We start from the raw sequence: 22926 nt of genomic DNA, 5'->3' as shown, positions 1-22926 counted from the left end.
TCCCATACAACCGATCGTTCAGATAAGACGGGTTTGGTCATTCCTGCCGCAATTTATAAAGTATAAACGTGAAACTCGGTGATATATATTCTAATATATAATCATAGAAGATATCCTGAAAAAATCACTTTGATCGGAGCTATATATAGTTATATCCCATACAACCGATCGTTCAGATAGAAAGATTTTTGGCCATTTCTCCCTTAATTTAGAAAGTATAAACGTGAAACTCGGTGATATATATTCTAATATATTATAGAAGATTTTCTGAAAAAATCACTTTGATCGGAGCTATATATAGTATATATCCCATACAACCGATCGTTCAGAAAGAAAGACTTTTGGCAATTTCTCCCTTAATTTCCAATATAAAAATGTTAAACTTGGTGATATTTATTTTAAAATATCATGAAAAAATCATTTCGATCGGAGCTATATATAATATATATCCCATACAACCGATTGTTCAGATAAGGGGGTTTTTTGTCATCTTTTATTTTATATTTATCTTAAAAATCGTTAAGGTATGTACATCTGTTCACTATATATTTCTTATCTTATACATCCAATTATTTGGAGATTACGAACGGGATAAGATTATTGTTCAGCCCCATTCATGAAAGGTATGAAGTCTTCGGCACAGCCGAAAACAGTCCCGCCCTTACTTTTTGTTAAATTGATTTTAATTCAAATTATATGCTAAGAAGGGTGTCCCCCAAAAATTCAGAAAACAAAAATTCAGAAACAAATTTTTTCAGAAAAATTAGTCAGAACCCTTTTTTCAAAAAGACAAAATTCAGAGGTCAAAACTCAGAAGTCAAATCTCAGAAGTCCAATTTCAGAAGTGAAATTAAAATAAAAAAAATAAATGTAAGGCGCGATAACCTCCGAAGAGATCTAAGGCCGAGCTTCTCTTCCAATTTGCGTCGTGCTTCTCTTGATTTTCCCTACAAATTGACCGGACGGGACCTACATGTTTTACGCCGACTCCGAACGGCATCTGCAAGGCAGATGACTTTTCACTGAGAGCTTTTCATGGCAGAAATACACCCGGAGCGCTTGCCAAACACTGCCGAGGGGTGACCCCGCTTAGAAAAATTTTCTTCTAATTGAAAAACCTTATTTCTAAAATTTTTGATGTTGCTTTGCCCGGGGTTTGAACCCAGGGCATCCGGTGTGGTAGGCGGAGCACGCTACCATCACACCACGGTGGCCGCTACCATCACACCAGAAGTGAAATTGCAAAAGTCAAATTTCAGAAGGCGAAATTCAGAAAAAACAATTTTTCTACATTTTTCCTGATGACGGAATAGGTGTTTTGAAAAAGGTAATCCGATTTCACGTTTTGGTATATAGTCTGTAGGAAAAATCTGGGAATTTTTATGTATTTCTTAACAATTTCAATTAAAGTTTGCTAAATAAATTCTGCCACTGAGCGAATAGTTTTAGCAAAATTTTATGATTTCTTAATTAGCGATAAGGTTACTCCCCGAAGGTCTTGGGGAGTGTTATCGATGTGATGGTCCTTTGCCGGATACAGATCCGGTACGCTTCGGTAACACAGCACCAATAAGGGCTAGCCCCGCCCATCTCGGGAACGATTTATATGGCCACATTAAACCTTCAGGCCATCCTTCCCTCCCCATCCCCAGGTTCCAATGTCCCATAGACATAGAAGGTTCACCCCTTCACCGGCATGCATCGGTTCAATTTAAGAGCAAGACCTAGAAACCTAGGAGCATTAAAAAAGGGGTGGTGTCTTATCTCCGGCTCTATTTAATTTATACATATCAAAGCGCGCTTCACCACCAGAACGAGATACCAACATATCCTATGCCGACGACTGCACGATAATGGCAACGGGCCCTGGTCCCTCAATAGACGAATTAGTTTACAAAATGAATAGTTATCTACCCAGTATTTCTGTTTTATTCACCTCGTGCGAATTGTTACTATTGCCTACCAAGTCCACGGCCGCTATGTTTAAAACTTTTAAGGAACAGATGGCGCATATATTGGACATTCATGTCGATGGCGTTACGCTACCGACTGTCAGTCACCCAAAGATCTTGGGGGTGACACTCGATAACAATATATGAAGTTTTTCATATATATGCGTTCAACGCAGTCTTATGCATGCCAGTAGCATCGCCAAAATCACGCATGATGTAGCGTTTGTAAATATAAAGGAAATTCAGACTTAGCAAATTAAACTTATTTCGCCTTCCCCATTCACATATAAAATTTCGCGAAGCTCTGTTATAAACATCTTCACTATAGAAGAAAAATACTTGCTAACATAATTTGTCTCCTATTCATTTGTTAAAAAGCAGTTTTGAGCTGTGAAAAATGTGAGAAAAGTACTAAGGAGTGGGAAACAAATTATTTCACTTTTTTTTTTGTTTTTTTTTTTTCTTCACTTGCAAAGTGTGAAAGCACTTAAAGCCGAGGCGGTTGGTCACCTCTCAGTTGAAAAGGTTGGTCACATACCTTAATTGTGGCAAACATATACTTTGAAATGAGTAAAGAATCAATAACGCATACCCATAGCCAAAGCAAAAGTTGAATTCTTCTTCTTGTGCTTTGCATGAAGCAAAAGTTGAATAATATTTGTATGTTAAAGTTGGATTTTGCCAACATTTGAATGTCAGGTGGCGCTAATGTCGCTCAATCTGCCATTCTCCATAAAAACACGTGCAACCTACTCATCATGCATAAGATTGCATTGAAGGCATCTATATGAAAAAGTTTATTGAGGCTCACAGAAATGTGTGATTGATCCGATATATGTTATACGAATTTTAGGTTCATACAGGAAAAAGTGGCTAATTGGGCTATACATAATTTGGCCCTAAATAAATCAAATATTACTCACCGGTCACCTCTGAAGATAAATATTTCAGCCTTGCGAGATAAAGCTTTCGTTAATTATCCCGCTAAGCTGCAGATATTTAAAATACTTTTCGGGTTATTAAATTCAGCATTTTTTATAAAATGATAAACCAAAATTGTGCCCAATTTTGTTGATAGCAATTCGATTGGATTTCCGGTCTTCTTCTTGGTGCTGATGCATCATACTCATGAGTACATAGCAGATCTTTCGTTGAAAAATGTTGATCTGTCATTATCCACGTTTTTCTATTAAATAAGCTTGACTGTTGTTTAGTCTTTTACTTATATTGACCTCTTTGGAGTTGTTCTTCTGTGTGTTATTTGGTATTTTGCCCAGATCTTTATTTTGTTATTTGTGTCTATAAATGAAATAATTGCCATCTTGCCATAATGTTTATGCCGGTTGATGTTGGTTCAAGGCGAATTCAGTACCAGGTGTTGTTATCTCAACAGCTGATTGCTTCTTCTTGATTATTTTCCATACAATGCCTTGAACTACAACATGTCAGTTAATCAAAATCAATGAAAATTTGTTTTGACTTGACATTCCACTGCACGGCGAATTGGTTGAATTCGCTTTGCCACCACCTGGTATGGATTCGCCTTGTGTGATGTTAATTTATTTCGAATTTTATTTATGTATATCACGTTTCATTGCCGTTTACCCTTTCCTGATCATCTTACTTCAATATTTTCATATTCGCTTACGTTTTCGTACTGAGACATCCTTGTCAGTAATATTACTTAGCATCGATAGCATAATTCCATGCACTCATATCACAATCATCATCAGCTGGCACCTTTGGCATCCACATTGGTGTTAGAGCTCTTTATGGATAGCGCGTAACTAACATCCAATGTGGATAAATCATTCATATTTGACCTTTATACTATAAACTATTACCAACTGTTAGGTATACGTATTATCACCACACATGGTGCAAATGAAGACACCGGCATACACTAATTCAGCACCTTGGAGGGCTATCATTAAGGCACTCAGAATAATTTCGAGTTTAAGAACATAAGTTTGAAAACAACATAAATAAATAACAATAGCAAGACTGGGTAGTGTTAATATGACAGACGCTGTCGCTTGCCAAGCTAAAAAGAAAAAGAGAATAAAGACAAATTGATTATGATTTATACATATATATATATAGTGTCAGGGTGTTTGTGCACGAGCTTCTTCGGAACGAGTAAACTAAATAAGCTAACATCCGTGTTTAATTAGCGAGACTTGCTCATATTGCTTTATACAACTATTTTGTTATTGATATCAGAGAACTATGTAGTATGAATGCGAGTGCTAAAGTCACGTGGGTACCTGTCTTGGAAGACCAAACCCCACACTGCACTTAAACGCTAATCAATATCCGTTGATCACCGGCCCAACAAAGTTGGTTCCAATGGGCTGAATTGGGTGTTCAAGTCAACCAGCCTTGGTGAGACCGGGGAGAACTATTTAACCCCCCTATTCCATTTCGGGTAAATAGCACCCGGTTGCACGGCAACTCCACCGCGAGTTCCGAGCTTGTCTCAGTATCCCTCTTTCAATGATTTTGTTATCTCAATATCAGATTAAAATATTAATCAGCGTGAGATATGTATTTGTTTATCACAATTTAGGAATGTGACCAACCTCTTCTGCCCAGCCGTTGCAACAATGTATGATACTGTAACGTATTTAAGGAAATTCCGCTTATTTGCAACCTTCTCCTAACGTTTGTATCGCTAAACTGTTGAGTAAATAACTCCAATATTCAATAATGCAAAATGGTCTTTATTATACTACTTTGAAAATACTTCACAATAACACTTATACCTCGCAACTGATAGCGTGCTTAAATCAAACTGATTCTGCTTACTCAGCTTTCGCTCCTTTTATACTCTTTGCTGTCTCGTTCGCATACTTCTAGAATTTACTACTTAGTTACCAGCTATAAACTTACTAGCTATAAACTATAGAGATGCACGTTTATAGCCTCTCGCATAGCCATATGCGCTTGCATATGTGGGTAATACTTCCACCGATGATTGCATACTTTTGTGAGTATCTCAGATTCATGCATGTGTTTGTGCGTATCTCTCCGCTGCTTGTATGTATATAGGTGTAGACATAATGATTGATTTATTTATGTACATACAAATGACTGCTTAGTATCGGCTTAGGGATGATAGTATCCCTTAGTGTTGCTAATATTCGTTACAATACATTGTTGACGATAAACTGCCTTTGCTTCGACATTGCTTAAGACGGTGCTTCGTTGACAAACGCTATGCACCTTCTTGAAACGCTATGCACCATTGAAAAATGGGAAATAACCTATCGTCACTGCTGTTAGACCATCATTACCTCCCGAGTTGGCCCCATGTTGGTAAGGCTCCATTCAAAAATAGCCGAATATACTCTTTGTATGTAAGCCCCCTAATGGATAACCGCAGAACAACATGAATTAGGAGGCTCGCATTTTTTGTCACATCGGTCCGGCCACCATCTTATGAAGCGTAAAAGCGGCGAAAGCGCAAGTGGCTTAGCCAATCAGCCACGAGTGAGGCACTATCAACCTCGGTTAAGCCTTCACAAGAGCGATAAATTACCATCCCTGGCAAGAGGGAACACATAGGACTGGACACAAATTAATTAAGTCGCATCTTCGATGATGAGTATGAGATAAAAATTATGGAACTGCTTCTTTTCCAGCCTGGCAAGAACAAAACATCGGGGAAAACATCTGATGCTTCTGCGATTGTATAGCAGTCTTTGACTCTGCGAACTTCGAAATATGCTAGTATAATTGGATTTAATACGGTGTTCAAGTTTTATGGGACTTTGGTGAATACTGGAACATCGTAGTCTTGCGTTGGCATAACGGGTGCGATGAGAACGTCCCCTGCTGATGCACTTAGAGCTTTAGTGGGAATACCTCCCTTCCGTATTCTGATAGAGAAAGAGGCAACACTAGGCTCACTAAGCGTCCACTGTGGTCAGGACCCACTGGGAAACAGGGAATCCCTATAATGACCCTAGCATCTATGTACCGAACTTCAAGAAATCGATCCCACCATATTTCAGGCAGAAATCCATGCAGTTGAAGTATGCGGTAGAGAATGTCTGCGGAGAGGCTCAACATTGAAGAGCATCTACATTATGTCGGACAGCCAGGCGGCCCTGCGTGCCTTGCAATCCTACATAGTTACATCTAAGCTAGTGGATGACTGCACTGAAATCCTTAATGACCTGGGAGCCAAAAACAAGGTTTTGTTAGAATGGGTTCCCGGACATCAGGGGCACGAAGTTAATGAACATGCGGATTACCTAGCAAAGCAGGGTGCTATAGCAGCGTTCTATGATCCAGAGCCCTTTTGTGGACTTACAAAAGCGCACACCAGGGAAACTATAAGTAACTGGGAAACTAAACAATTCAGACGTCACTAAATTGACTTTCCAGTGCAAAGACAGGCCAAGCTATTTATACTTCCGGCAACGAAAGTATCAGCCAAACTCATTAATCTAAGAACTCTCACTGGGTACTATACGGGACACTGTGGTCTACGATATCACCTAAGTAAGTTAAATCTATCCGATCCTCAAATTTGTCGTGTCTGCGAGTTGGAGGATGGAACGCCGGTTCACATTCTCTGCGCTTAGGCTGAAAGCTCATGCGCAATAGATCTGCAGAAAGGTAGCAGTGCTTCTAGGCCTAGTAATAATAATAATAAAAGCTCTTGCTAGTGGTACCATAATGTACAATAGGCAGGTCTAAGCCTGCTTCTCTGTCCTAAACAAATTTCTAACCTAAACATCTTAGAAAACACAACGAGTCACTTACATCTGGATCCATTCACTCCAAGTTCATCTTCACAAAGGCAAATTGTGATTGGCTAGCTGAATTCCGAATACTCTACTCCTTTTTCGACTTAGCAACAACAAATAACCTTACTTACTTACTTACTTAATTGGCGTTTAACCGTCTAAACGTTATGGCCGTCCAACAAGGCGGGACAGTCGCTCCTTCGCTCCGCCAACCGGCGCCAATTGGTCACACCAAGGGAGTTTAAATCGTTTTCCACCTGGTCCTTCCAACGGAGTGGGGGCCGCCCTCTACCTTTGCTTTCATAGGCGGGTTCCGATAGAAACACTTTCTTGGCCGGAGCATCATCTTTCATTCGCATAACATGGCCTAGCCAGCGCAGCCGCTGCGTTTTAATTCGCTGGACTATGTTGATGTCTGCGTATAGCTCGTACAGCTCATCATTAAATCTTCTTCGGTACTTGCCATCGCCAACGCGTAGAGGTCCATAAATCTTTCGAAGAACTTTTCTCTCGAATACTCCCAAAGCCGCTTCATCTGCTGTTGTCATGGTCCATGCTTCTGCCCCATATAGCAGGACGGGTACGATAAGTGACTTGTAGAGTATGATTTTGGTTCGCCGAGAGAGGACTTTACTTTTCAATTGCCTACCTAGTCCAAAGTAGCATTTATTGGCAAGATTGATTCTTCGCTGGATTTCAGTGCTGATGTTGTTGCTAATGTTGATGTTGGTTCCCAAATAAACGAAGTCTTTTACTATTTCGAAATTATGGCTGCCAACAGTAGCGTGGTTGCCAAGGCGCATATGCGCTGACTCTTTGCTCGATGACAGCAGGTACTTCGTTTTGTCCTCATTCACCATCAAACCCATCTTTACCGCTTCTTTTTCCAGCTTGTAGTAAACAGAACTAACAGCAAATAACCGGAATAATTATTATAAAAAACTAGAAGACCCGGCAGACGTTGTCCTGCCCTAAATTTGGCCTATCTGCATACATTTTAATAAGCTTTTTCCGTCTGACTCTGCCCTCCCCCCCTCTACACTTTTTCCTAATCCTTTTATTCACTCCTTCCTCCGTCTTTTTCGCTTCATCTATCTCCATCTTCGTTTCATTCTATCTCTTTCTCAATCTCCTTCTCCTACTCTCTTTTCTCTTCTCTCAATTTCTTCTCATTCTTCTGCATCCTTTATTGCTTGTCCCAGAGGGTGGTACATATTTTATTCCAGACCCAGTCCCAGTCCCACTCCGAGTCTCAGTCCCAGTCCTAGTCCTAATCCCAGTCCCAGTCCGTCTCTGGACACAATATTACTGTGTACTAAAGCACTCATCAACAGCTTTCATCTGATATCCATATTGCATAAACACTGTCTAGGCATTCACTGGCCCACGTTTTGGCCTATATCTCGAGACCCTAATCACCCAGAGGTATGAAAATTACCCTCTACACAACTAAAGACTCTCCTGAATTAAAAAAAATGTCATAGTACCTCTTAATCGCGGGCCCCGTCAGAAACCCCCGCCCCCTCTCGGTGGGACTGGTGATGTGCTATACTTGATATCATTCGCTATAATATTTTTTATTGATAAGCAGGTTGTTTAATTAAACACCAAGCAATTACACGGAAGTATATCCGCACCACCTGAAAATATGAGTGCCACTGCGTATACGTAACATTTTATTATTACGTATAAACAAATAAAAAAATGTGCAATAAAATAATATTGCGACTATAAACTGAGATATAACCTATTCTATGTCTCAAGTTAGATCAAACTACACACGGGGTGCAAAACAAATTCCAAATCGATTCAGCAGTTTAAGGGGTTCATCGCGGCCGAAAATGTTGTGACACGTGTTTTTTATATCTTAAGATAATCTATGAAAATTTACATACATACCATGATTGCTTAAACTGCTTTTCCGACCCAATACAATTCGTATTGTCTCGACGATACACATTGCTAATAATATACATCCATCACGCGTCAGATCATCCGAATTATAATTCAAACCGATTGCTTTGAGGACACCGACACCAATCTCGAATGTTGCATACATACCAAAGTAAAATGAATTTAAATACATGAGAATTTCGTAAATAAGACTGGCATTCATTTTCATGAGAATACGTCACCGAGTATGGAGCTGAATGGTTATTCTGCTCTACCAACGGTCGGCGGGTTAGTTGGTTGTCGAAGTCGAACACTTACTTAGTTCGGATTATGGACGTTGGGTTACTTTAAGTTTTTTTTTGTTTTTTTTTTTTTTTGACTTGTCTATATATCTAGTTAAAGATTAACCGTTATATTAATACGTTTTTAATGTCGGTGTGTATCGCTTGATGCTGGTGTTGGTGTTACTAGTGCGGCCCGTCGTTTTGGCGGCAAATGGTACTGTTGTTGGCGTTGGCGTCTATAAAGTTCGCGTTTAGGTTGGTTTCAGTGATAAGGGTGTCGTTCGCCTTGGCTTTGGTGATGACGTCGATTCGCGGCTGTGTTAGCTATTTATTTGATTGTAAAGATGATGTGTTCTGTGGATTTACTTAGTGGGATGTAAACTGTTTGGAATGCTTGCTCTTATTGGTCGGCTTTTGATCGTTGTTCGTTTAAGAACTGTTGCTTGTTTGTTGTTTAAGTTTTTTTTGAACGTTTTGTTTTTATTTTCTATTTTTTTGTTTGTTTTGTGTTCCCATTGTGTACACTGCTTTTGTTTTCAAAAGATTTACTCTGCATATTTATTTGTTGTACGTTTGTTGATGCCGAAAGTTTTGGTTTTGCATTAGTTTTCCATATGCGCATGTAATGTGCGTTGGTACCCTGCAAAAAATTCGACTAGTCTAGGATAAATCCGGGATGAGTCGTAAAGGAATATGCGACTATAGCCAGTTCTGATCTCTTTATATGGGTTGGAGTGATCCCTTTTCTTTGAGCATGTTCTATGGAGAGACCAATTGTACCTGTTTATGCCCGAACGGGTAGTGTCGGACAGATCAATTTTGTACTGTTCGACACTTCCTCTTTGTATCCCTTTGGGTACTGTTCGACGCGTCCTCTTTGTATCCCTGCGAGTACTGTCGGACAGATTCTCTTTGCTCGCCTATGGGTACTGTCGGACAAGTCTTCTTTCTACTCGTACGGGAATTCTTACGAATTTTACAATTTTTTTAAATTTAATACAATATTAAAATTTTTTTTGTATTGGTGTTGTACAATAATAAAAAAACATATAGTGGAACATATGGTCCTAGTATTTTGGGTGTGGTATAGAGCTCCGCATTTTTCTTAAATAATTCTATTCAATCACGTTTAATATTTTTATTTTATTCATTTCGTTGCTGTATGTTTTTTATTGTTTTTTTTTTCCAATTGGCTACATAAATTTCAAACTGACTGATGCCAAATATACCCAAAAGGGACTAGAGGGGATCAATTATACCACAATGTGGGCAAAAGAGATCAATCGCAGACCGCAGGGTAGTTTGTGGAGTTTTGCTGCGACAGGTTTTAAAGTTTTAGTAGGTCATACACACATTTTGTACAAATTATACTGTTGCTTACGATGAAATGCTTGCTTAGGTCAGATTAGGTGGTAGATGCCCTGGTAGGGAAAGCTCACTTGGACAACGTGAAGGTCCGTTGTAATGTTGCTATAGCTACATAGAGAATCGTTGTGCAGCAACGATTAATTTTCGAATGAGACCGATCTCAACCTTGGATAAATCCCCGGAGATGCAAGTGAGTTGCAACCGAAGTACTTTCGCCTAGTTCTGGCAAAAGCTGGGAAATTAATCGTAAACTGATTCGATGATTCCACCTCATCTTCCTCCATACAGCTACATCAGGATGGGGTTTCCAGTATTCAGACTTACCGCATGAATTCCCATTAGATAGTGCCCTGTCACAACCCCATTCACCATAGTAAATCAAACTATTTCGGTAAACCTCCTGCCATCCACTTCCGACCAAAAGTGGTGTCACCGATGCGGGCTAAGAGACCCTCTTGACAGTTGCCTGGGATAGCACTATGGTCTGGGACCCAGATAATCTTAATCGTAAAATAGTTCGATGCAATGAGACTAGGAGTGGGACTGAGACAGGAACTCGGAACCCTCAGAGACTGGAAATAAGGGATGGAGAAGAATGAGAAGAACTAATGAGAAGAGACAAGAGGGAAGGAGAAAGAGTCTGAAAAAGAGATACAGTGCGACGAAGATAGAGCGATAGGTAAGAAGTGGGGAAGACGGAGAGGGAAAAGGAGACGCAGAGAAGGAGAAATGGAGAGGCAGGAGTGAACAAAAGGATTAATAAAAAGTTTGTGTGTGGGTGGGAGCAGAGTAAGATGGAAAAATCTTCTTTAAATATGTGCAGATAGACCAAATTTAAGGCAGAATAACGTTTGCCGGGTCTGCTAGCTCGTTATAAAAAAGAAATGTTTACAAATTTTCTTAGTTCGTATAACGGTATTCTATCCATCTTTAAATAGTAATTTTGGACCATTGTACTCATTGTAGTGACTTAAAATATAGAAAAGTGAATGTCTTGTATGTGGGGATACAGGGCGTATGAGTAACGTTTACGACCACCAGAGTTGTTTATAAGCAAAGGCCAAAGAGTCTACGTAGTTTTGATGAAAAAGATAACGAGGTGGCCATGCCAAACAGCCGTACTAATGGTGGGGGAGCTTTCCAAAGTTTCACTATGCACAGCTCTTATATAGAGAACAGAAAATATGTTGGTGGTTAAATTTTTGTTCTCTGAGCTCTGAGTATGACCATTTTTTAAATTTTATATGTTTTGGAATTTGCCTTGATATTTCGAATTAAAAACCATCATATATATTATTTCTAATTGCTGTTTTTATGTACGGGTCCCTTTTTCGCTCTTCTTTGGAATCCAAATCTATAAATAAAGTCTTGGTTGTAAATATGGATATTCGGGCTATTAGCGAGCTTTGGGCAATTTTGTCGTAGCGCTTTTGTTTAGCTATATTTTATTAAAATAAACGATTGTGAGCACACAAAGAAATATATTTGTACTATGGCACTATTGTGAATATTTGCACTGCATTACCGGCAGTTTCTTTTATACGCTAGATGGCAGCGCACGATTTAAGTTAATAGAACGGCTGATTTCTGTTGATATTTGATAAGAGACTTTTATTTTGGTTGCGCAAGATGCGCACGGGTCTGGCTCGTTTCATTTAAAAAGACTTTAACCCGATGGGATTCAATAAAACTAGACTAGAGGTTAGACATACGGGTAGTAAAAGGGCATACTAGAAAGAAACAAAACATTTCATTCCATATAACGAGTGAGTATGTGAAGTTTTATTAATCTTATGTTCTCTTGTGACTAATCTCAGGCGCATTCCATACTAATCATATTTATTGCATTGTATATATATATATCTAAATACATAAATATATTTGGATTGCTCGTCAGCTGTTCCTTGCTAGGTAGGCAGGTAAAGAGGCCAGTTGTTTATTTCAAATGTCAACTGAATGACCAATGCTAACACAAGCACATGCTACTTGCTTATACCCTGCAGTCAAATTCGACCCAGCACTTACTGCAGCCAACTCACAACTACTATGAACCCCAAGTGTCTTTTTTCCATGTAGTCAGCCATGTCAATTGTCAGATTTCGGAAGGAAATATACCAGTCTCAAACTAGTTCTAGCTGACCAAAAAAATCCTAGCTCAATCCTGTTAAGTGAAAATAATGAAATGGTGTCTGAAACAACAAAATTAAAACAATCTTTTTGTGCTCGTGTACGTCTAAAGAACAATTTTTATTTATTAATTAAATTTAAAATTAGCGAGGTGTCGCCCAGATGTTGAAGTTAAACAACAACAGAGATAAATTCACCGGAAAAAAATAATTGTGGAATATTTGCGAAGAGCTTCGTGGCTTTTCATTGGTAACAAAAGAGTTATTATTTTATCTACATATTGGAAACGAAATTATTGTCAAGTTATTGGGTTTTCATCGACTTTTTATCTCCGAGTCATCGGTTTCTTAACGGCTTTCGATCCGACGGATTATATCTGAGCCATCGATTTTATGTTGAAGTTTTATTGGTATCTCTTTCATAACTAGCCCATGAGACGGCGATAACAAATCGATAACGCGCCAATAACAAATTGGTAATACTCCTTTAATAAATCGATAGATTTTCGATCAAAAATCTATAATTTTGTGATAAAAGATTGATAAAGTATCGATAACAAGAGAATTTGAAACTAAATCGATAACTTTTCGTTATCAAATCGATACATTTTTGATTATAAATCAATAACACGCCGATAACAAAAACTTTTCGGCAACCACCCGATACTTTTATGATAACTCGTCGATAACTCTTTGAAAACAAATCGGTAACAAACCTATAATAAATTAGCAACATGTCGATAACTTTTCGATGACATATCAATAAAAATTTCAATAAATAGTCGACAAATATTCGATAATAACCCGATAACAAACCGATAAATCGTCGATGAAGTACCGGTAGCCTTTATTATCGATGACTAGTTTCACAAATCGATATCTCATCTATACCTCGCCGAAAAAAACGATAACTCGTCTATAGAAATTTATAACGTGCCTATATGGCGTCGAAAACAAACCTTTCACATTTCCATAACAAATTAATTAAACGGCAGCCGGTTACGGTTCCGGTCTCGGTTTTAATTTCAAATCTTTCCTTTCCTTTCTTTCCTTCTCCTATTTCTAAGTAGAGTTATCGCCTGCTATTTCGAAAGGCTCAACCCATTTGGCTGAAATTTTGTATACAGACATCATGTTACATTAAAACTTTCCAACTTGTGTTTTTTTACATGGTTGCCCCCTATTAACATTTTACTTATTACTTAATTGGCGCTTAACCGTTTAAGCGGTTATGTCCGACCAACAAGGCGCGCCAGTCGCTCCTTCACTGTGCCAACCGGCGCCAATTGGTCACACCAAGGGAGTTTAAATCGTTTTCCTCCTGGACCTTCCAGCGCAGTGGCGGCCGCCCTCTACCTCTGCTTCCATAGGCGGGTTCGGATAGAAACACTTTCTTGGCCGGAGCGTACTCTTTCATTCGCATAACATGGCCTAGCCAGCGTAGCCGCTGCGTTTTAATTCGCTGGACTATGTTGATGCCTGCGTAGAGCTTGTACAGCTCATCGCCGTTATTTTAGCAAAGATATTTATAACGGGAGTTGCCATCTATACTCGTAAAATTTATTTCTCTATACACTGAAAGAAATGGTGCTAGTAAAATCAACAAATCGGTTCTGTTGTTCTTGACTTAACGGAGATTCGGTGAAATTGATCGAATTATGGTTAATTCGACCGACTTCTTTGTCAAGCGAACAAATTGGTTTAGTCATCTCAACAGAAGAGAAATTGTCGCTCTTAAGTTAACAAAATTTTGTAAAATTCACAGTTTCCTTATCAATCTAACTGATTTTTCTGTTAGCACAACTGATCTTACAGGCCGTTTCAACCGCGATCAACTGTCAATATATGAGCAAATTTCAAAGAGAATTTTACGCTCACTGCGCTAAGTACAAAGTACTTATGACAATGGTGCCACTTGTTAAAAAAAAAACCAAAACAAGAAAACCATCCAACCGAAAAAACACACAAAATGGGAAAAAAATAAAAAAAACCAGTTTTTCAGTAATCAATACAAAACGAAAAACCCCTTTTTCGAATTTACTGTGCAAAAAATAACGATATACCGGGACACCTATTTATCGGGTACAATTTTGCAACTTCTCGTCCAAGCGAAATGCAAAATTGCGCCCTCTTGTTGCAAAAGTTTTGCTTGAACGAACTGGATTTTTCCAAAGTTAGTAACATTTTGTTCAAGTAAAAACTCAAGTAAAAATGAATTTTCACTCACGCGAACGAATGTAGTAAGATAATAAGAAAACATCCTTTTTTAATGTTGATGTTTCCGACAAAATAAAAGTTTGAGTTGTTTTGGAATAGTTTCAACTTAAAGTGTTACGAAAATTAAACTTGCCGAATTACATGTAAAGTTACTCCAGTGGTGAATTACCTTCCTGCGATTTGATTCTTTACTTTTATATAACTTACAAGTTCTCTTTTTAAAATGTTACGTCAAAAAACATTTCTACTCAAGTTTTGTTCGAAACAATCAAGTGTGGCAACTACATGCGAGAGAAGAACTTGAGAATGAGCTGAGCTGCAGAACTGAGAATCAGTTTTGTGACAACTATTTTCATTCTATATTCATATGTATGTATATGTAGCAAGCATGTGTATTTATGTATTCACATATTTACGTGTTTATATGGCGGCCGCCGTGGTGTGATGCTAGCGTACTCCGCCTACCACACCGAAGACCCTGGGTTCACACCCTGGGAAAAGCAACATCAAAATTTTCAAAACAAGCTTTTTCAATTAGAAGAAACATTTTCTAAACGGAGTCGCCCCTCGGCAGTGTTCGGCAAGCACTTCGAGTGTATTTCTGCCATGAAATGCTCTCAGTGAAAACTCATATGCCTTGCAGATGCCGTTCGGAGTCGGCATAAAACAAGTAGGTCGCGTCCCGCCAATTTGTAAGAAAAATTAAAGAGGAGCACGATGCAAATTGGAAGAGAAGTTTGGCCTAAAATCTTTTCGGAGGTTATCGCGCCTTACATGTATTTATTTATATTGCAACATAGGTACTTTCATACTAAGCTGTCGCAACAACTTTTTTTGTTCATTTGACTACTTAAACGGTCAATTACGAATCTACGATTTGTGCGCAGTTGATTCAACACCTTGTTGCGATGGATAAAAATTGACTGAAATTTCGGTTGAAGTGACCCTTATTTCGGTTGACTTTACCAGACTTTTTCTTTAAGTGTATATCTTTTACTATCTCAAAAGCTTTCTTAGCCATTTTTATGAAATTTTGTTTACAGAATACATTGTTATTTAGAGTTTTTTTTTTACAAGGTTACCACCTAATTGAGCATTTCTCAAGGAAAAGATATATAGAAACGCTTTTGCCCCGTTGGTTCACTATGACGCATTGAGCCATAAGATAACAATAAAATGGCACATCGCGTTCTTCGCTTTGAAGCGACCACCTTTAATGGCCAAGTTAAGCTGTCTTCGAACTAGTTCGTTCTCAGTCTGAAGTCTAGTTGTAATGTAGTACCTCCGCTGACTTCTTTATTGTTTGATTCATGTTTATTATTTATCTGCTTTTTGTAGGTCGGCACATATATCTTGCACTGCTCAAAACAATTCCTTGTTAACTTTTGTTGTTTTTCTGTTTATTATTATCCTGCTGTTGTTGTTGTATGTCAAGTGTTGGTCAACATGATTGCATTCCAAATGCTTACATAAATGTTTTTCTATACACGCAACACTTCTTTTACACCGTTTGCAGCGTTGGCCGGCTGATGTATTGTTGTGTGGAAACTTACACGACTTTCATATTCACCCTTCTCAATTCAGTTAATCTCAAAGTCTTTGTTATATGCATTGCCCCCTGATGACTTGCTTTTGCCTTCTTGTAATCCTTGTTAAGGCCCTTGTCATGTGTGCCCACTGTTATTGTGGTCGTTTAGTGCTTACTGTAGTTATGGTCTGTTAGTAGCATTCCTAACGGATTATTTTTATGGTAAGCTGTGGGTACGTAAAGGTAAAAGTGGAGGTGTAGAGGAGGAATAGTCCCGGCGGAGTGTTGGCCTACTATCCACATGGTTTTTTTAACATTCGTTTCATGATACCACTCCCCTTCCAGTTCTTGATGGAGTTTTGTGTTCTATTATTGTTTTAAGAATTTTCTGTTTGTGAATAAACTACCATATGTAAATACTTTGCTATTGCCTCTTGGCAGGCTGGATGGAGGATTTTGACCGTTTTCAACAAATTACGCTATTAAGAAACAGAAAGGAAGGACCTTTGACGTATCAGATCGCTGGTGGATAGGCCGATTTGAGATATACGTGCCTCGGTATTTGAGATCTAACTAACCATCTACGTGGAGAAGATGGATCTGGTCCTTATAACTCGAAGCTATAAGGTCCCGAATTGGACTTCGCCTAAGATAGATGTAGGGGACATAAAGTAAAAAATATCTAGGAGTAGTTCTGAACAGCTTGTTGCCGTGGAAAGTCAATGTGAAAATTAGAGCTAAGGAAGCCCGCGCATGGTTGTATGCATACATCATTATCATTAATTGACGCTTGACCGCCGTAACCGAAATGACCTTTTCGTAACAAGAAACGCGAGCCATTTACTGCTAGAAATGCAGGAAGTTACAACACGATAAGCAGCTAGCTTGTCTTCTACCTAGTTTGGTTTCGTATGTTTCTAATTACATTCCTAATTATTACGGAATTAATGGGACTCGATTTAGTCTTCTTTTATAAAGCACGCATACCCCGAATGATTCGTGTGACCACATTTTGCATAGGAGTTGCTGCATGCCTTATACGAACCTTTCGCCTCCCTGTTTAAAAAGCTCTGCCGGTAGTTCGTGGTTACCCGGTGCCTTCTAATTATTATTCGTCTCCTCATAGCGTGTGGCGGAAGGTTACCGCTATCATTCAGCCTTGGTTTTGAAACCTTCCTTCATACGCCGTATTTTTGGTAAAATTTTAGGGCATTATTTCGGTTCGGTTAACTTGAGAGTGTGTGAGTGTGAATTTTCGACACTTCTGTACGGAGACGTTTCTGTTCACTTGGAATGCCTATATTGTGGGACTGTTGATAACTGAACAAAGGTAGGACATTTTTCTAGTTTGACGAAGAAGCTCATTCTTTACTGATCTTTATGGTGATAGTCCTTTGCCGGATATTGAACCGGCATGTTCCGGAAATTATCGCCATTAAAGTACTAGCACGACCACATCAAATATTCTAGGTCTATGGATTTAAGTCGACTTTTACGACAGGCATATCTCCCGCGGGAATATTCTATGCCCCTTATCCCTCTTTTATTTTCCTATAACTATCCAACGCTCCTTCCCATACCTGCCTCGACAGATACTGTACACTCTGTATCTCGAAGTCAAGAACTAACGTGAATTAGTCTGTGTAATTCATTGGATCCGTTCTTATACCATTTACCTCACATCGTTTGATATCGCTGAGTGACCGTAGGTAGCTTTTTTAGATGGGCTGATAATTGAGACCTTATCTTTCTTAGCAGTCTTTTCCCAATTTTCAAGGCTTTCTGTATTGTTAATGCCGTCGATGACATACATACAACGGCAGAATTCACTTCTTCCTGAAAACTTATCCTCAGTTTGTGAAAAGGTGATGGCAGCTCAGTCTCGACAAACTGAAGAGGGGAATTTCTGTTTTTCTACTGAACATAAGAAGTTCCATTTTAGTTGACTTTACTCCAGTTCATCAGTAAGTCCTCAGCATGTTGGACTGTCCTTCTGTTCTTCGCTAACTACCAGTATCCCAAGGAGTGACCATCCTTCCTTGATAAGTGCCCCTGATGGTCACTAAACATATCGAACCCACATCAAAAATCGTGAAAGTGCCCTATAGATGGTCTTCTTTAAAGGTTGTTAATTGTAGTTCAGCTGCATCCATTTGGCAGAGTTATATGTTGTCGCTTATGTGAAGCTCAATTAACTTAAATAATATTTTTAGGATCAAAGCATATAGGCTTATTGGCTATTAGTCTCCGAATTGGTTTATTTTCCCTTATTTACGAATGAAAACCACCGGTTCGCTTCTGGGCAAGTATGCAGGGGTATCGCTCTTAAATTCCGAACCAAAGTTGCATTCCTCATCGTAACTATTACAGATCTGCTGAGCTCTTTGCGATTTTGGATGAACACTTATCGTTACAAAGAAACGTGTGCGACTTTGACCTTTCCCATTTGTTTTAACGTATTGTACTAGAAATAATTAAAAAAGTATTTTCATTTTTCGTTTTGAATTCAGCACACTTTTTCTTTTCCCCCATTTTTTTTTTCTTACATATGAGTAATGGTCTCTTAATAAAATGGCACGAAAATCAAGATGAAAACATATGTAAGGAGAAGAAAAACTTAGGCGTGAGAAGCTATGCAAGAAAGAAAGTATGCAACTAATATAAGTGGAGGAGGAGGAGTGGTAGAATGGGTCGACGCTCGTATTGTTGAAGACAACAACAAAGCAAAAGTTCAGACACAATGAATATGACCAAGCGCAAAGACCTCGACAAAGATGATGGAATTCTAATGAGTTGTCTCGCTGCTACATACATAGTTGATTAATCATAATTTAGGCATTTACATTTAACATACGTACATACACACATACACACACTTCCAAATGTAATGATGAATTTATTCATGTAGGTAAATTTACCCAGCAAAAAATCGAGTAAGATAAAAGAAATATTAGCCGTGTTTTTTTTACACGCGTATACGTTTCGTTTGCGCGTGAAAGAAAACGCCTATCCTCACTTAGATAATGCTTAGGAGACCCATCTAGCGGCTGTGGTTACAGCTGGAGATATTGGTGCTTTATCGGTAACCGTATCGGTAACCTTATAACAGCTGATTCGACCAACCTTATGAGAATCAATGCAATCGATTATTGGTGCCGCTAAGGTCGTAACCGTATCGTAGCCAACCAATTGGGGTTTGGTTTACCGTCGTAACGATAAACAGCTGATTACGTTAGGGATACGGATACAGCGATACGACATACAGCACCAATGACTCCGGCTTAAACAACTAGCTACAGCAACAGGGTGTACCGAAAAGCGGAGACACAACGCTCTGATGGCCATAGGGTGTAATATATAGCTGAATCAGTTGCGATGAATTGTGGACACACATAGAATACATAGAATAACTATAGAGGGTGAAACAAAGACACATATTTCAGTTACATCTGAGTATAATGCGTATTGAAATTTAGTAGGGCAAAATTTATGCGCAGCAATTTCAGAGGTGTATTTAAAGTTTGTCGCTTAGCAGTCCATATCAAGTTTAAGCGTAAACGGATATACGCGTGTTAAAAAACACGGCTATTGTTGCAGTGCTGCTATGAATGACAGGTTGACTTTTTAATAGAAAATTGTAAAGCATGCGGTGCTTTGTTTTATGACTTATAATAATCTTATTATATCCGCTTAAATGGATTAATCATGGACAGTCTCGATTGAAGTCATCCAGCTGTAGCAAGTTGGATCGGCTCCATGTTAAGCTGCAGAATGATAACATCGCAATGGGGTCTGTGCTAGCAACGAAATCTGTAAACAGAGGAACGTAGCAGGGGTTTATCACCAATGCTGTAGACGCTGGTTACAAACCAATTGCTTAGGCTGTTCGACGGAGGACCAGTCAAACTTAGGGCATTTGCAGATGACGTTTTAGTCATCATAAGCGACAGATGTCTAACAACAATCAGCTCTCTGATGGATCAGGCACTTCGAGTTGTCTGGGCATTTGGAGTCGGGTTAACCGCCAACGCGAAAAAGCCAATCTAGTATTATTTACTAGGAAGTATAAGGTCCCTAATTGGACTAAGAAAGAGAGAGCGAAGAAAGCCTCCTCGGCACTGTATGCATGCAAGAGGATGATAGGATGCACATGGGGGCTATCACCCAAGCTCTCTCATTGGGTATTTACGGCAATTGTCAAACCCATACTTTACTATGAGCTTCTTGTTTGGTGGACACCAACACAAAAAAGTACGTATACCAAAAAACTTGAGAGGGTATGCAGAGTATTAATGATTAGCATAACGGGCGCCTTAAACACTACCCCGACAGCAGCATTGCATGCCATTATACACATCCCGCCTGCAGACCTAACGGCCAAAAACATCGCGTTGGCAACTGCAACAAGGCTTAAGGTCTCGGGGCAGCTTGAGTGCAGGCCTTATGGCCACAGCAGTATAGCGACATCTAATATCGGACAAACGGAATATAAGGTCCCGTGCCTGAGCTTCGAAAGTAATATTGGGGCCACAATTGAGACGGAGGTTTGGTGCTGGGGTGCAGAAATGGCTGAGCATACTATAAACGTGTATAGGGATGGTTCCACATTAATGGAAGAAGTTGGGTCTGCTGTTTACTGTGTGGATCCAGAAATAAGTAGATCCTACAGGCTGCCAGATTACTGCAGCGTTTTTCAGGCGGAAATTATAGCAGTGAAAAAAGCAGCAGAAATTCTGGAGGAAGCGGTAGTCGCGTCAATATATATATTGATAGTCGGGCTGCGATTAAGGCAATAATCTCACAGAGTACTTCATCAATAAGTGTTCTGGAATGCAAAGAAGCATTGGAAAAACTTCGCTTATGCCGGACCATACATCTTTACTGGGTTCCCGGTCATAAAGGAATAGAAGGTAACGAAAAGGCCGATGAGTTGGCAAAGGAGGGTGCAGCACTCGCTAAGCCGATGATAGACGTCCCAATCCGTTTGGACGAAATCAAAAGGAGACAGGATCAATCAACTAGGAAAGGCGTGGACAAAAGCGCGAGGCTGCAAAATTTCTAAGATCATGTGCAAATCCTACGATATTAGACTCACAAAGTGGCTAATATCTCTGAAGAGAGAAAATTTAAGGCTCACAATGGGTATATTGACTAGATAATGCCTTCTGGCGTCACATGCTTATAAGTTAGGTCTCGTCAGTAACTGCAAGTCAGGAAGTGTGAGTTGCAGGAAGAAACGGTTGAGCACGTTCCGTTGGCATGTACTGCGTTCGGTAGGTCAAGGCTTCAGCTATTAGGGGCGGCAAAGTTGCCAGATCTCGAGGCAGCAATTAAATAAAGATTTATTCTATAACATATGTCCTGCCACCTGATTGGGGTTCTTCCGTTTGGTCGTCAAACAAATTCTGGTAACACTATGGACACATTTAATCTATGTGAGGTCTTTATTGACCGGACAGTTCAACCTCACCTAACTGTGGCGAATTTTTGGAATTAGTAATTACTCTGCATCTTTTGTTACAGTTTGAAATGCTGAACTGCAGAATAAATAACTCAGATATTCAATATAGACCTTTATTGACAACACTACCTTGTTCGTAGTACTTCTCAACTAATTTAAGCGCGTAATTCACTGATAAGTTGTTCAAATCAAACTGATTGGCCATCGCTTGAACTGCGCTGCTTTTATGCTCTCAGTTTGCCTCGTTCACCTATTTCTCCCACGGTCTAGACTTTTCGCGAACAGCCGTCTCGAATAGTTGTTTAGTTATTTTCGTTTATGTATCTGTTATTGGCTTTGGCTACAACATGTCAATCTGATATATGCGCATTTTATAGTCATATATATGTTTGTGAAATAATCTCTTCGCTGTTTACATGTATGTGTGGCTTACTTTGATGTTTAAATAGGGAGTGCCACGAAATCTCAAAAAAAAAATACCCAAACACAAAATCCCCAAAGAAAAAAAAAAATACCCAAACACAGAATCCCCAAATTCAAAATCCCCAAAATGAAAATCCCCAAACACAAAATCCCAGTGCTATGATAAACATCATGACCGTGTAAAAAATAGCAATATCTCTTTCCTCTTTCATTCATATTTATGTATGTATCTATAAATCTTATAAAATAAAGTCACTAAATGCCATGTATGCACATAACTTCACACAGAATGCTCCGATTTTAAAACGGTTTTTTGCATTTGAAAGCTTAGCTACGTGAGATGGTACAGTTAATATAATTTGAATGTATATATTATAGGGGCGTGGCAAATTGCCAAAATGTAGTAAAAACTCACAAAATTTTTGTTTACACAGCTATAACTCATAAACGGATGGGTGGATTTAAAAAATTCTACTTTTCAGTAAATCTTTGAAATATTTACCTTCGATCTGCATCAAAAAAAATACTTGATTCCTTTCTTATATCAGCCAAATTGTTTAAACACAAGTAACATTTTTACCAAAAAATTCGTGTGTGTGATTGTTCGGTGTCAACCGTGCGCGCTAATTGCTTTTGTGTGAGGCGATGCGACACATACGTACATATGTACATAGCATTCGCTGCGTTATTTAACTTCTGGCGTAGGTTTATAGGTATATATGCATGTATATATGTATGTATTTTCATATCATATCAGCTTGACATAGGGTATGTACATACATATTTATGTAACATAAATGGTTAATTGTTAATGCAACATAAATGATTAAGAATGCATACATCTATTGAAAAATAATCTTTCGTTAAAAATATTAAACATTTCCTTAAAATTCTTCAAAAAAGTTTTATTTTTTGGT

At 38.8% G+C, this 22926-nt stretch overlaps 1 protein-coding gene across 16 annotated transcripts in view; it reads right to left on the bottom strand.

Moving 5' to 3' along the window:
• The window catches only part of TMEM216 (Transmembrane protein 216), a 53527-nt gene that overhangs the window by 17160 nt on the left and 13441 nt on the right, over positions 1–22926 (bottom strand). For 11 of the 16 annotated variants that reach the window (XM_067757742.1, XM_067757743.1, XM_067757750.1 and 8 more), the window contains 2 exons: positions 8609–9526; positions 2876–3996 (listed from right to left, as the gene is read on the bottom strand). In XM_067757742.1, the coding sequence (XP_067613843.1) occupies positions 3803–3996; positions 8609–8831 (417 nt within the window). In that variant the 5' untranslated portion in view covers positions 8832–9526 and the 3' untranslated portion in view covers positions 2876–3802. Of the gene's footprint in view, positions 1–2875; positions 3997–8608; positions 9542–22926 lie in introns of all 16 variants that reach the window. The other 5 variants (XM_067757781.1, XM_067757777.1, XM_067757770.1 and 2 more) reach the window with 3 other exon arrangements.

The sequence above is a fragment of the Eurosta solidaginis genome, chromosome 1 (assembly GCF_040869045.1).
Source record: "Eurosta solidaginis isolate ZX-2024a chromosome 1, ASM4086904v1, whole genome shotgun sequence".
Taxonomy (NCBI): Eukaryota; Metazoa; Arthropoda; class Insecta; order Diptera; family Tephritidae; genus Eurosta; species Eurosta solidaginis.
Note: the sequence above shows the minus strand (reverse complement) of the source record. Positions and strands in the feature narration are given on the sequence as shown.